At 37.4% G+C, this 13,806-nt stretch overlaps 1 protein-coding gene across 7 annotated transcripts in view; it reads left to right on the plus strand.

Annotated features, from left to right (window-relative positions):
- Positions 1–13,806, plus strand: part of PRDM5 (PR/SET domain 5) — a 221,256-nt gene that overhangs the window by 14,057 nt on the left and 193,393 nt on the right. For 6 of the 7 annotated variants that reach the window (XM_012473048.3, XM_012473046.2, XM_064383912.1 and 3 more), the window contains exon 2: positions 5,129–5,212. In XM_012473048.3, coding sequence (XP_012328471.2) covers positions 5,165–5,212 — 48 coding nt within the window. In that variant the 5' untranslated portion in view covers positions 5,129–5,164. Of the gene's footprint in view, positions 1–5,128; positions 5,213–13,806 lie in introns of those variants that run through there. The other variant, XM_064383913.1, reaches the window with a different exon arrangement.

Consider the following 13,806-nt stretch of genomic DNA (forward strand, 5'->3'; position numbering starts at 1 on the left):
ACATACTGTTTCCCCTCTGTTCTTAGCAAGTAGTCTGTGAGCTGATACTACTATATGGATTGTTTTTTCACCTTCAACCTTTTGCCTAATGGTTTTAGCATCCATGGAGAATTCTTTTCAAATCAGTAATATTATTAGGGATTTCAAAATGGTGATTTGCTAACTCAAATATTCCCCTGTAAAGAAGAGCTTTTCATCATCAATTTCTGCTGTCTGGTTATCCTGAACTATGGTTACTATTGAAAAGGCAGGACAAAATGCTTCATTCCTTTTCTTTATTAATTTTAATAACTTATTATCCTCTAATGATAGCAAATGAGGGTTTTAGAAACAATTTCCTTTTTCTTTCTCTCACTGGCAGTCAGTATGGACTTCAGAATGTGTTAATGTGTTTCAATCAGTTATACTCTTGTCGCCTTTGAGTCTCAAATGTTCTAAGTTTGGTCAGTGGAAGCTCTTTCTATTGGAATTTAAAATCTGGAAGGAATTTAGAATCAACTAATCCAAATCCCTAAGTTTTGTAGATAAGGAAACTGAGGCCTAGAAGATAGTGCTTTTTCCCACAATTCTCAAAGAGACATCTGCAGTGAATCTTGTCTTCAACTTCTTACTAATAACATTCAGCAAAATGAGAGAAAATGGCCCACATTTTTGCAATCATACAGTTTTTGTTTATTAAAAGTTACTGTCTAGTCCAGTGAGCAGCAGATTGAATGGATTAATTATCTGCTTTATTCAGAAACAGTTTGAATAACAACAAAGAAGCTCCATTATGGGCTGGACATTGGATCAGTCTGAGAAGTGAGTTTGACTCAGTTTGATGTCAGTGTGTCTTGAAGTCACATTTTATTTGACCTGCACAAAGTGTCAAATTCTTGGAATTCATTGCCAATATGAAAAATCAGTGATTTCACACACAAATATGAGTTATCAGCGTATTTAAAAATATTGTATATATCCGGCAACATTGGATCCACATGGTGATATAGCAACATTCAGTTGGAGTGGAAAAAGTTTTTAGGTGGCATGTCCTTTCCACCTTACCTCCTGGCTACTCTCTAATGTATCATATACATGCTTATTGTTGGATATCTGGTGTGCTGCCTTACTGCCTAACTTGTAAGTGTTTGAGGTGGTGACTCTTGAGATAGAAGTGAAGAATTCTAGGAAAGTTCTTGCAAAGAAATCACAGATCAAAGGTAACATCAATAACGTAGGCACAAATTAACAACAAGAAATTAGATGAGCTGACAGTTTTCCTGTCTGCTAGTATGAGATCTTCAGCAGGTTTATTACAAAAAGTAAAACCAATGATATCAAGAAGTCAGCCTGAAATTTTTGAAGTTGTCAAGAAGAGTTGGGTTTCCTTCCTGTCATTCATTTTGAACCTTCTCTTAGGTGTTTAATTTACTAAAGCACATGTATATACTTCGTTTTTGATGAATCATATGAAAAACTTTTATTTTGTAGGTCAAAAGTGGTCAAATATTGGCGATTTCATATAATTCCACTAAAAGAAAAAGAATTACATATGTATGTGGTGTGTGCCCCAAACTTCCCTTTCATAGGTGTGCTGCCCAAGCAGATTTGAAGCCCATTGAGATAGAAGAGGCTTATGTTGAAGTTAGAATCTCTCTAGGAAATGTGGTTAGTGAATAAAAATAAAATTGTAAGTACAATTTTAAGAAAGTACTGTTTGTATGATAGAGACAGCAGTGAAGAAAGAGAGGGAGACGGGTTGGGTAGTTGGTGCTGGAATCCCTAAGGGAAGGCTTCCTAAGAGTGGGTCTACTCAATATAAAATCTTCATCTAAAGTCAAATATAAATTAGGTTTTCAATATATGCATTGTTTCTCACCACAAGTGGTATGGATAATTGAGAGGTGGTTATTTATGTTTTTATAATCTTGCAGCCACAGAAACTCAAGTTTATTTGATGAACGTTTTCTAATACACCTAGTAAAGTACTTTGAAGAAATGTCATCAAAGACAGAAAGCTAATTTACCTCCCCATCAGTGTTTTTATGTCATTGTTTTTCAAACTGTAGATTGCTGCCCATCAGTGAGTTCTGTAATTAATTTAGTGGGTCAAAACTTTTTTTTTAAACATATGAAGTAACACAGAGTAGAAAATATAAGAGTACATTATACAGAGTAAATGCATTGTCTGAAGAAATTTATACAGTGTCACGTTGAGAAATGTCAAGTTGTTGAGAAATGTTGACTGTATGATAGAATATATTGTTTGCTAGGAAGAACGATGGCAAGGAAAACTTAGCTGCCCCCACCCCCCCAAGTAGAAAACTACCTGTGGCATTCTAAAGTGTCAGGATAATATATAAATATCATACACCGGTTAAAACAATTCTTTAAGTGCAGGACATCAGGCCCTGCCCCCGTGGCTCCCTCGTAGGGAATATTTTTTAGTTTGTCTGTGATCAGTGGTAAGCGGGCACCAGCTGCCTACCTAGTTTATTTTTGTGTTTTGAGAAAATACCGAACATCTGTTTGTTAATAATTAACACCTGTTCAGAGAGAATAAGTGCGTGGGTCAGCATCAGCTCCCTGAGGCTCTCAGCTTGGAAGACTGCTGGCCCCTCGGATAGACCCATTTTGTTGTTCTATCTGGGTGTTTGCTTCTCAGTTTCTTCAGTGCCGCCTGGGTGGGGGTCTCTATGGCTGAGCTGGATCTCGGTAATCACAGGGTTTTTTTTTTTTTTTTTATGTCTTTAAAGGTTATTCTTGAAATATTAAGTATCAGTTTTATAGATGTGTGTTTCTGTGTATGTATGAGTGTGCTAGGTTAAGATACAAAATATATTTCTTACTAAGACTTGAGGTAAAAAGCTAAAAACCACTGTTATAATTTGGTGGTTTTGAGTTTATGATAGTCATTGTTCTCTATTAATGGTGAAGGTTTAAAATCAGCATTCTGCTTAATCTGAATTTTCACAGCTTTAAGTCCTTTAGTAATCTTACTAGGTCTGCATCCAAGCAGGCTTTTTTCCCCCCTGATCCCAGTGTATTTATTTGATTTACTATTCTTTCCTCTTTAGTCTTCTGAACACCGTGGAATTGTTAGATTCACCTTTTTCCCCTCCGAATTTATATTGCAAAGAGGAACTGATTGGTTTAGATACATCAGTTACACTGGAAAGTGTGAACTTAGATTATTATTACTTTCTGTAACACTTGATAAAGGCTAAATACATGATAGTGGACCGAAAATTGAACCTCATCCATTCATATTTAACCCTCAAATTTATTACAAAAAAACCTTATTTTTAAAATGTTTTCTAGATTGGCTTTAACATAAACTCAGTTTCTTCAATTCAGTAGTCAGTGTATTGAGTGTGTACGTGGCAATTGCACGGCCCAGGTCATTGCTAAATTGTAGTCAGCGGAAAGCTGAGGAGGTGGCATCAGGTGGCCTCAGCAGTGGACCGTGAGCTGTCTGTCAGGGTTCTGAGTGTTGGCTTGGTGAAGTGGATGGTGCCTGAGCTCTTCACTCAGAATAAGCCACTGGTTCCTAATACTATGTCTGATCATCGCCAGCTGATTGACCTTAAGCAAACAAGCTATTTAAGCTCTGGGCCTCAATTTTCTTAGTTGTTAAATGGGGAAACTCCACATAGGATTATTTGGAGCGTGGCACATGGTAGTTCAGTAAGTGTTCTCTTTTCCCCTGTTCTTGTGGAGCTTTTCCTACCTGACATCAAATCCTGGTTAGGTGCCATCTGGAGGAGAGAAGTGATTACTTTGTAAAGAAAGCCTCTTTGGGGCTGTTGTGTTTGAGTGTGATGTTGAATGCCCATTTTAGCATGAGGGGACTAGTGAGGCACTAGACGATTGTGAAGCAGAGCAGGCTTCTCTGGCTTCTCTGACATTGGCTGTCTAAACTTTGTATTAGTATCTGTAATGTTATGAATAGTCAGAAATCTCCCTGTTTCTTTGCTCTGCCGGTGTTTAAGTTACTTACAATTATAGTCTTGATTTGAAGAATCTCTGTATTTTCTTCCCCTAAGTTAACATTAAAGAAATGGTCTTCCTGGCTCTGCCAGTATTTATGGCTTCTCAGGACCTCTTCATCTATAAAATGAGGGGGCTGGTTTAACTATTAATATTTGTAATTTCTTTAAGCTTTAAAATTTTACTTTTCTCAGGAGTTGGGTGTTCTGCTGTATGTTTAGTAATTTATATCCTTGAAACATTGCCTTGGTGGTTATCTTTTCTCCTTACAATGTTCATCAAAAGAGATTTTGTTGGCTTTTTTTCTTTGGTCACCCCCATGCTAAGGGGAGGATTCTGCTGAAAAATAGTCATAGGCAGGTTTAGAAGCATGAATGGCTGTGTGTCTCCTTTGCACACATTTCAACAAAATGTCTGGTTGGACAAATTCACCTCATTTCCACTTTCTCTGCAGTCCCTGCTTTCTTCACTTTAGAGAGAAGAGTGTTCTTGCTCATTGAGGATGTCCTTAAAAGTCCCTTCGGGGTAGATTGAAGGACAGCTTACTTCCAGATTCTGATTTTAACAAAGACCAGAATTCTGCATCTCAAACTGGCAGCACTGGTGTTTCTCGTGCAGGTGGGCTTCAAAGCACACACTTCGAGAAAGCCTGGTTTAAAGTGTGCCAATTTGCCTGTTCGAAAGATTGGCAGGCAAATTTAAAGTTTATTTATGAACACTCTTCCTTTGAGAATGGCAAGCCCACTTCTTTCTTGCCCATAATAGGGATGAATTTATGATTTTTATGGAAACCAGGTGATTTTCTGCCCGGTGGGCTTGTCTCTCAAGTCAGACAAAACTCAGTGCTTTTTTCAAGACCTCTTGCCAGAAGCTGTGAAGAGGATTGATACATATGAAATACAGCGTCCAGTGCCTTGTTAGAATTTGCAAGTTAAGTGATTTAACCCTTTATGTTGGCTTCTATGTTGTGGAGTTAGCGTTTTAGGCTGGAACGTAAATATGTAAACATTTTATATTGGGTAAATTAGTTGATATTTTAAAATGTCTCTTCCTTGGGCATGAAGATTTGCAGAAAAACATTCCAGAAGAAAAAAATAGTTTATTTTAGTATGTTGATTTATTGTTCTAATCTTTTTTCAATATAATCATTGTTACTCAGGGTGAAAAGTTCGGACCCTTTGCTGGAGAGAAGAGAATGCCTGAAGATTTGGATGAAAATATGGATTACAGGTTAATGTGGGAGGTGAGGATATGATATTTTAATGTTCAATTATATTTCTTTTGTATCATTTAATGCATTTTTAAGGCTGGAATCCATATCAATTAGATTCCAGTTAAGTATTTAAGTATTGAAATGTTTCCATTTTTAAGGAAAGTTTAGCTTTTTTTTTTTTTTTTAGAAAGACTATTGAAATATCTGATTAGACAATTGTTTTAGAGCTCTGAAGTTCATCATCGAAAAATGTTTTTCCTGTGTAATGATGTTTGAATTTCAAAATAAGCATGCCCTGAATTTAGAATTTGACTTCTGTAAATAAAATTATAATTAAAATTTTTTTTATTTACTGGTTGAAGTTCTAATTGTATAGAAACGATTTTCAGTTTTATGCTGTAACAAAAAATCTTGGCTTAAAAATGTACCTTACCTTTAAAAACACAGTTAAGGAGCTGTAACACTAGACAGTCTTTTGTAGTCTAAAGTTTCACTTATGCAGAGATCTGTAAATGCCATTATATGTCTTCATTTTATGAGAATTTTCATCCTAGTTTATGCCAATTATATTTGTTGCTGTTCTTTTCTAAGTATTAGAAAAAGGGCCCAAGTGATCAAAATAGGAAAGCAGCGGTGTAGTCTGTTGAAACAAAAGTTTGGAAAACTCAGTCCCAGGAATTATATATTCATGTGTTGATTAATGACAGGGGTTTGTTCTAAGAAATGCATCATCATGTGAACATCGTAGAGCATATTTGTACAAGCCTAGATGGTATAGCCTACCCCACTCCTAAGCTATATGGTATAGCCTATTGCTCCTGGGCTGTAAACCTTCACAGCATGTTACTGTACTGAATAATGGAGGCAATTGGAAGACAGTGGCAAGTATTTGTGTATCCAACATATTCTAAATAAGCCAGGCACAGTGGCTTATGCCTAATTCCAGCTACTCAGGAGACTAAGGCAGGAGGATTACTTGAGGCCAGGAGTTGGAGCCCAGCCTGAGCAACATAGCAACCCAATCTCTATAATCATATGGAACCACCATTGTGTATATGGTTCACTGTTGAATGAAACATTGTAGTGTGACTCAAGACTCTGATGGTTTCTATGAGGAAGTTAAGAGCTGAGGTACAAGTAGGAAGTAGAGATTATACAACCAGAAAAGGTTGAAAAACTGGAGTAAGGAACTACACATAGAAAGTCTCTCTGTGCATTTATCAGTAAGGGTCTTCAGAGAAATAGAACCAAGGAGGATATATATATCTATATATGTATGTTTGTTTATTTTAAGATATTATGTTATTGTGGTGGTAGCAAGTCTGAAATCTGTTGGGCAGGTCCTGAGGCTGGAAACTCAGGCAGAAGGTGATGCTGCTGTCGTGAGGCAGAATTTTTTCTCCAGGTTACCTTGTTTTTGCTTTTAAGGGCTGTGACTAAATGGATGAGGGCCTCACACGTTGTGGAGGGTCATCTCCTTTACTTACAGTAAACTGATTGTAGATGTTAACTGCATGTACAAAATACCTTTACAGCTACTCCTATATCAGTGTTTGGTTAAATAATTGGGTACTATTGCCTATCCAAGTTGACACATAAAACTGTGTATTATCTGTAAGCAAAATGCATTTTTAAGCATCACCTGTATTGTTGAAACTGCTGCAGGTGGGGAGTGAAGGTGTCTGAGAAAGGATTCTGAATGGTTTCTTCAGTGCAAGTGATGGAAAATGGAAATTAATAATATAGTCCTCATGATAATTTAAGTGACAAATGTTATTGATATTGTCTGAATTTAGCTTGCTGTTTTATTTACTTTTATTAACTTAAACATCTTAATGGCTTTCACTATTTTTCTGTAAGGTCTTAATTTTCTCAGCAGTTAATTTGACTGTGAAAATTTTTCAGAAACCAAACATTTATGTGATCAAAAAACTTGATAGTAAGTCATAAAATGATAAAAATACATTTTTAACAGATTATTTTCTTTTAAAAAATTTTTTATTTGTATAAATTTAAGGGGTACAAATTCATTTTTTAACATTTATTAATGGTTTTTGATACTTGTCTGAAAATTTTAGTGTAATGGTATATGTTTTGCATAGCAATGAAGTATTAAACATTATCTAATGTTTATTTTAAAAGGAAGACTTGCATATAGGAAACGAAGTAATTTTTGTACTGTTATGTAGTTTACAGTTCAGCATACATCATCTAGTTTTGCATTATCTATTCCCGTGGTTCTTTAATGTGTGCATGATTATTTTGTTTTCACACACTAGTTGTCTCCAGCTCTCTCACTCTGCTACCCGAGGAGCTATTGGTTTGATACATTTTTATTCTCAGATAATGGTACACTCACATGATTTCATTTCACTTTACCCTTTATGTCTGTGTTTTAAACAAGTAATATTTGTACTTGTTACACATTTCAGAAGGGACAAAAGGATATTGGTTTTTTCACCTTAGACCTTTTTTCACCTGGTTTTTTCACCTTAGACCTTTTGATACATTTAACCTTTTAGTTCATATGCCTTCCCCTCTTCTGGTTCTTTTCCCTCTTGGTCTTATCTTCATTTTGAATTGTTAGCCATTATATTAGTCTGTTCTCATGCTGCTAGCAAAGACATACCTGATACTGAGTAATTTATAAAGGAAAGATTTTTTTTTTTTTTTTTTTTTTTTTTTTTTGAGAAGGAGTCTCACTCTGTCACCAGGCTGGAGTGCAGTGGCACGATCTTGGCTCACTGCAACCTCCACCTCTCAGGTTCAAGAGGTTCTCCTGCCTCAGCCTCCCGAGTAGCTGGGAATACAGGTGCATGCCACTATGCCTTGCTAATTTTGTTTTTAGTAGAAATGGGGTTCCACAATATTGGCAAGGCTGGTCTTAAATTCCTGACCTGAGTGATCTGCCTGCCTTGGCCTCCCGAAGTGCTAGGATTACAGGTGTGAGCCACCACACCTAGCCAGGAAAGAGGTTTTAATGGTCTCACAGTTCCACATGACTAGGGTGGCCTCACAATCATGGTGGAAGGCAAAAGTCAAGCAGAGGCATGTCTTACGTGGTGGCAGGCAAGAGAGCTTGTGCAGGAGAACTCCCGTTTATAAAACCATCAGATCTTGTGACACTTATTCACTACCATGAGAACAGTATTGGGGAAACTGCCCCAATGATTTAATTATCTCCACCTGGCCCTGCCATTGACATATGGGGATTACAATTCGAAGTGAAATTTGTGTGGGGACACAGAGGCAAACCATATCAGCCATTCCCGGCTCTGTGCAGTTGTGCAGCTGGGCAGGGGAAGGGACAGATTCTGTCTGTGGTAGGTCTTCTGGAGGGAACATATAAGAACAGCACCTTTAGAATTGCAGAGTTACTGCTTGCTCTCTTTAATCTTATCCCTTATGTTGAGTGAGCGAGCTGCTTCCAAACCTTGAGTTATACTATTGAAAGTCTTTTTTATTATTTTAGCTTTCAGGGTGCTAAGATTCAGAAAAAGCACATATGCAGGAGAATAACTGTTTGTTATTGGTTACTGGTCCTACTTCTGCCCCTTGTGGAACTGTTTGAGTCTTTCCAGAGGGAGATAATGAGGTTTCCCTCCTCTTGGGGGCAGATTTTGATTGGTTATGGGAGTCATTTCTGCTGTGTCCCATAGCTACCTTGCTAACCACAATGAAGCTCTCACATGAGTAGTCCTTCTCAACCCAATAGTTACATATGTTGTGGTTATGCAACATTAACCAGAAACTGGTGATAGTGTCTGGGAAATGAGGTCATGTGAGAGAGCATGTGGCATAACTCTTTCTCAGTTTATACCTGTATTCTGCCTATGATGCCAGTGGTCCTTGTGGATAAGGCCAAGAGCCCCGGGGGTGGTGGGGGGAGCATTTCATACCAAAGAACTTGGAGATATCAGTCAGGATTTAGCTTCCTGGTAGGTGTGAGCCTCTGTGAGCACAGGACAGTGTATGAAGGGATCTTAGGATCATGGGGAGCACTGATAGTGTCTGCTGCCACCTCTCCTTCTACTGATGCCCACTGCCTCAGAGCACTCACTAGTACCTCAGTTTCTTTCTGTATTGGTCACAGAATTCAAGCTTAGTCTCTGAATAGACTGAGTATTATTGGCCTTTAATTCTTCTTGATCACCTCAGATTTTTACTTTTCTTTTAAAATTAAGTGCTTAGGCAGAAGAACCCTGGATTTCTCAGGCCTCAGGTGCATTACAGAGCTTGAGGTTAGGAACCAGTGTTTGACTGTAAATGCTTCCTTTTGACAATCTGACACCAGGCTGGAGTGAAGTGGCACGACCTTGGCTCACTGCAACCTCCACCTCTCAGGTTCAAGAGGTTCTCCTGCCTCAGCCTCCTGAGTAGCTGGGAATACAGGTGCATGCCACTATGCCTGGCTAGTTTTGTTTTTAGTAGAGACGGGGTTGTCTGCATTGTATTCCATTCTTCCCTTAATTAGAAGTCTTTCTGTCTTCTTTTTGCAGGTGGTTTGGAGCTTGCGATAAATTTCCTACCATTCTCCATTAATTCAGACTCAATCTATGACCTAAATCCATTCATGTACTACTATTGGCTAAACTCTCAGTAATTCTTTGTTTTTTTTAGATCTTTAAGACATCCTCTTTCTGTAATATTTTCTTAGATATTTCAAAACACAATTCACATACATTTTCTCCAGGCACTGGCTCTGTGCTTCCAGCATATAACTTCAAGTTTTGGCACCTGTGGAATGCAACACAGTTTGTGCATTTTATTTGCTACCTCTTCTGACCATTATTCAGTTGTTCTAAAGTGGCTCCTGGTGAATTCAGTAGCTGCTGGAATCCTCCAGACAGCTCTCCTCTATTGGCTGTGGGTCTTTCTGTCCATTTCCAAAGTGATTCTTTGGGATTGCTTGTAAGAGGTTTTATGTAGAAACTGGCCTGATAAGTTGGGAACTTGGTGTTACCCTGTTTCCAGTGGAGTCCTTTATTCTTGAGCTTTGCATCTGCTCTGAAATCACAAGGTGTCTGTGTCATTCCCCTCTTTTTCTCTCACTCATTCTGAGTCTGCATTTACCTGTTAGTCTCTGAACATTTCAGTAGATGCAGTGGGTGTTCAGTGGTGTGATCTGCTGCTGGCGGAGCCATATGCCATGTCACAGTTCAGTACACTGGGTGGTCCCTCTATGGAAAGACAGCTCTTACTGTATGCAGAATCCTAAAGAACAGATACAAACTAAAGTTTCAAGTAAAGTATCTTAATTCTGGGTGGCATTTTCAAAGGAAATAGTCAAGTCTCTTTTACTTAAATGCCTTATATCATCCATAACTTATGCTAAAAAGATATTATCTCAACACAAGGAACATTAGGACAAAAACCAAAACAAATAGAGCTTGAACTTTGCTTTTAAAAAAAGCCCGTGGCCTCGTAAGGAAGGGTTCCAGATGTAACGCAATGTGAGATACACAGAGCACTGTGAGAGTCGTGCGTGTCGCCTGCACCAGCCTGACCTAATGGCATTTAACAAGTTTTACATGTGTTTATTTTCCTACATCTATCTCCTGGAACATTCATAAGAAAACTGTTTTACATCAGCGGCTAATGTATTACCAGGGCAATTAGTCATTACACCTACTAGATAGTTGCATATTATAAAATCCAGTGTATCAGATTATCATGATTTTATTTATTTTTGTGGACAGTTTCTGATTTTGTGGGCCGGGTAAATAACATGTTTTCAAAATATAGCCATCATGCTGGGAAGAGGATGAGGGATAAAAGACTGTGTATTGGGTACAGTCTATACTGCTCAAGTGACAGGTACACTAAAAATCTCAAAATTCGCCACTATAGAATATATATTTATCCATATAACCAGAAACCACTTGTACTCCCAAAGCTACTGAAATAAAAACAAAATATTTAAAAATGTAGGCCAGGCATGGTGGCTCACGCCTGTAATTCCAGCACTTTGGGAGGCCAAGACAGGCACATCACCTGAGGTTGGGAGTTTGAGACCAGTCTAACCAACATGGAGAAACCCTGTCTCTACTAGAGATACAAAATTAGCCGGGTGTGGTGATGCATGCCTGTAATCCCAGCTACTCAGGAGGCTGAGGCAGGAGAATCGCTTGAACGCAGAGGTCGAGGTGGTGGCGAGCTGAGATCGTGCCATTGCACTCCAGCCTGAGCAACAAGAGTGAAACTATGCCTCAAAATAAATAAAAATAAAAAAATTTAAAAGGATGGAGACTTGTACAAAATCTATCATTTGTTTATTTAAATACATAAGGACATATATAAAAATGCTTGCTGTACCTAAAATATAAGTGAATGGGTAACAATAGCTATCTCTAAGGAAAAGTAATGGGTGGCAAGAAAGAGGAGAGAAGGAGACTTTTGTTATTACTATATAGTCTTTTTACCTTTAAATTTTGATTTTGCATTGGAATTACCTGTTGTGTTAAACTGTTTTAAGAAATAAACACCCCCCAAAACTCCACAAAATATAGCCATTAAAAGGCATCACTATAAGATTTGCAGCTGTTTTTGTATGATTGTGAATCTCTTACAGTTATAGCAAATTATTATTTCAAAATAAGTGTACATACTAGATGGGGATCCTTCTGTTGATGGGTTTTAAAATATCCTTATATAAGTTAAAATATATTTGAATTGTTTTTGGAAACTTCTTTTCCAATCCTTACAACCCTCTTCACTTACACACTGGTGATAGTTCTTAGTTAATAACCTCTCTTTCTCTTTGATTATTAATTTGAACCAATGAAGAACAGATAGGAGCCAGATGAAGATAAAATATCTACTTTGTTAATAAGCACATGTGATATTATGAAATATACGTTTGGTCCTTATCTAGTTTCTTGACATATAACTCCTAAAATGCTTGGAATCACTAGAGTATAAGAGTGTTTTTTCTATGCTAATAAGATGACTGGTGGCCGGAGTCCCCTAGACAGCCTCAGGATGAGACTGTTTGTCAGGGGAAACAACCATCTGATTAGAGGGTTGGAACTTTCAGTCCCCTAGGCCCTCTCACCTCTAGGGAGAGGATAGTGGCTGAAGGTTGAAGTGATATACTAGTGACTAATATCAGTCACGCCTAGTAATGAGGCTTCCATAAAAACCTAAAAGAACTCTGTTGTGAGGGTTTCCAGATAACTGAACAAAGCAAGACCCTATCTGTACAAAAAATAAAGAAATTAGCTGGGCATGGTGGTACATGCCTGTAGTCCTAGCTACTCATGAGATTGATGTGAAAGGATAGTCTGAGTCGAGGAGGTTGAGATGTTGGTGAGCTATGATGTTGCCAGCCTGGGCTACAGAATGAGACCCTGTCTCAAACCGAAACAAAATGAACACCTATTAAAACACAGCTTGGTTTCTTATATGGTAGATAAAAAGAAGGGGAAGGAGAAGAAGCTGATGTTCATGTTGATAATGAAGACTCAGAATATATTTTGATGAAGAAGATGAGGGCAGAGGGAAAGAAGATGAAGATGATGATGATGTAGAAGAGGGAGGAAGGTTGAAGAGGAGGATGACTAGTGGAATACTGATAGATTTTGATTCTTTTTATTTTTAGAAATTTTGCGTTCTTTGGGAAAGAAGGTCTCTTTCTTTCTCTCTCTCTCCCTGATCTGGTTTTTCACTTACTTGTGGGAGACTCTTGAGCAAAATACAATGGGAAAAACATCTCTACCCATTTCTGTTCCAAGTTTCTTGTCTTAAAAAAAATGTGAATGTAGTTATGTGGAATTAATATATCAACATACACTGTGGGAAAGAAGAAAATTTTCTCCCTTTGTTTTGCTGGAAGCTGGAGGGTGCTTATTCTCCTTGCATTAGTGCACAAAATTCTTGATTTTACTTTAAAGGATTCAGAGATTACACTGTGTCTGTGATTATGGACATTTAACATTGTCATGTACATGCACTTTGTCTTGTTAAATAAAAAAGAAAAATCTTATAAAGTGGAATTAAGTCAGGAAAGGATGGATTTGTGATGTTTGGTTATTTAGTGTTACAAGGAGAGGAGAGAGAACGGAGCAGAAGCAGAAATGATAATGGCTTTAAGTGGATATTTTGACAATGTCTTCTCTTTTTGCATGGGTAATTGAAGTTTAACTTATATTTTTAAAACAAAATTCTCTTCTAGTGATGACTTGAGCTCTACTACTTGAAAGATCATCTAAAATATGTAAGATTCTTGCAATTGACATTCTTTATTTTAATTTTGTCCCTTTTTATTTGTAAATTCTACTTTTCTTTCATGGGAAAAGAAAGAAGATTCTCAGTTTTAAACCCTAAAAATACATATACATTTATTTTGTTTTTACAATAAAACTGAATGTATGCATGAAGGATTTGATGCCTTTTTCCTCAGAATAGATAAACTTCAGATCCTCCAAGTTTCATTTATTAGTATTGTCAAAATTTAAAGGCAAATAAAGATGTTTTCAAACAAGCAAAAACTGAGACTTTATCACTAGCCAACTTGTACTAGAAGAAATGCTAAAGTAAAGGGAGTTCTTCACAAAGAAGGAAGAAGAATCCTGATGGAAATGTGGAAATACAGAAAGGAGTGAAGAGCAATAAAGGGTAACCAT

This window comes from Aotus nancymaae, unplaced genomic scaffold, assembly GCF_030222135.1.
Source record: "Aotus nancymaae isolate 86718 unplaced genomic scaffold, 86718_ANA_hifiasm-v0.15.2.pri h1tg000033l, whole genome shotgun sequence".
NCBI classification, from domain to species: domain Eukaryota; kingdom Metazoa; phylum Chordata; class Mammalia; order Primates; family Aotidae; genus Aotus; species Aotus nancymaae.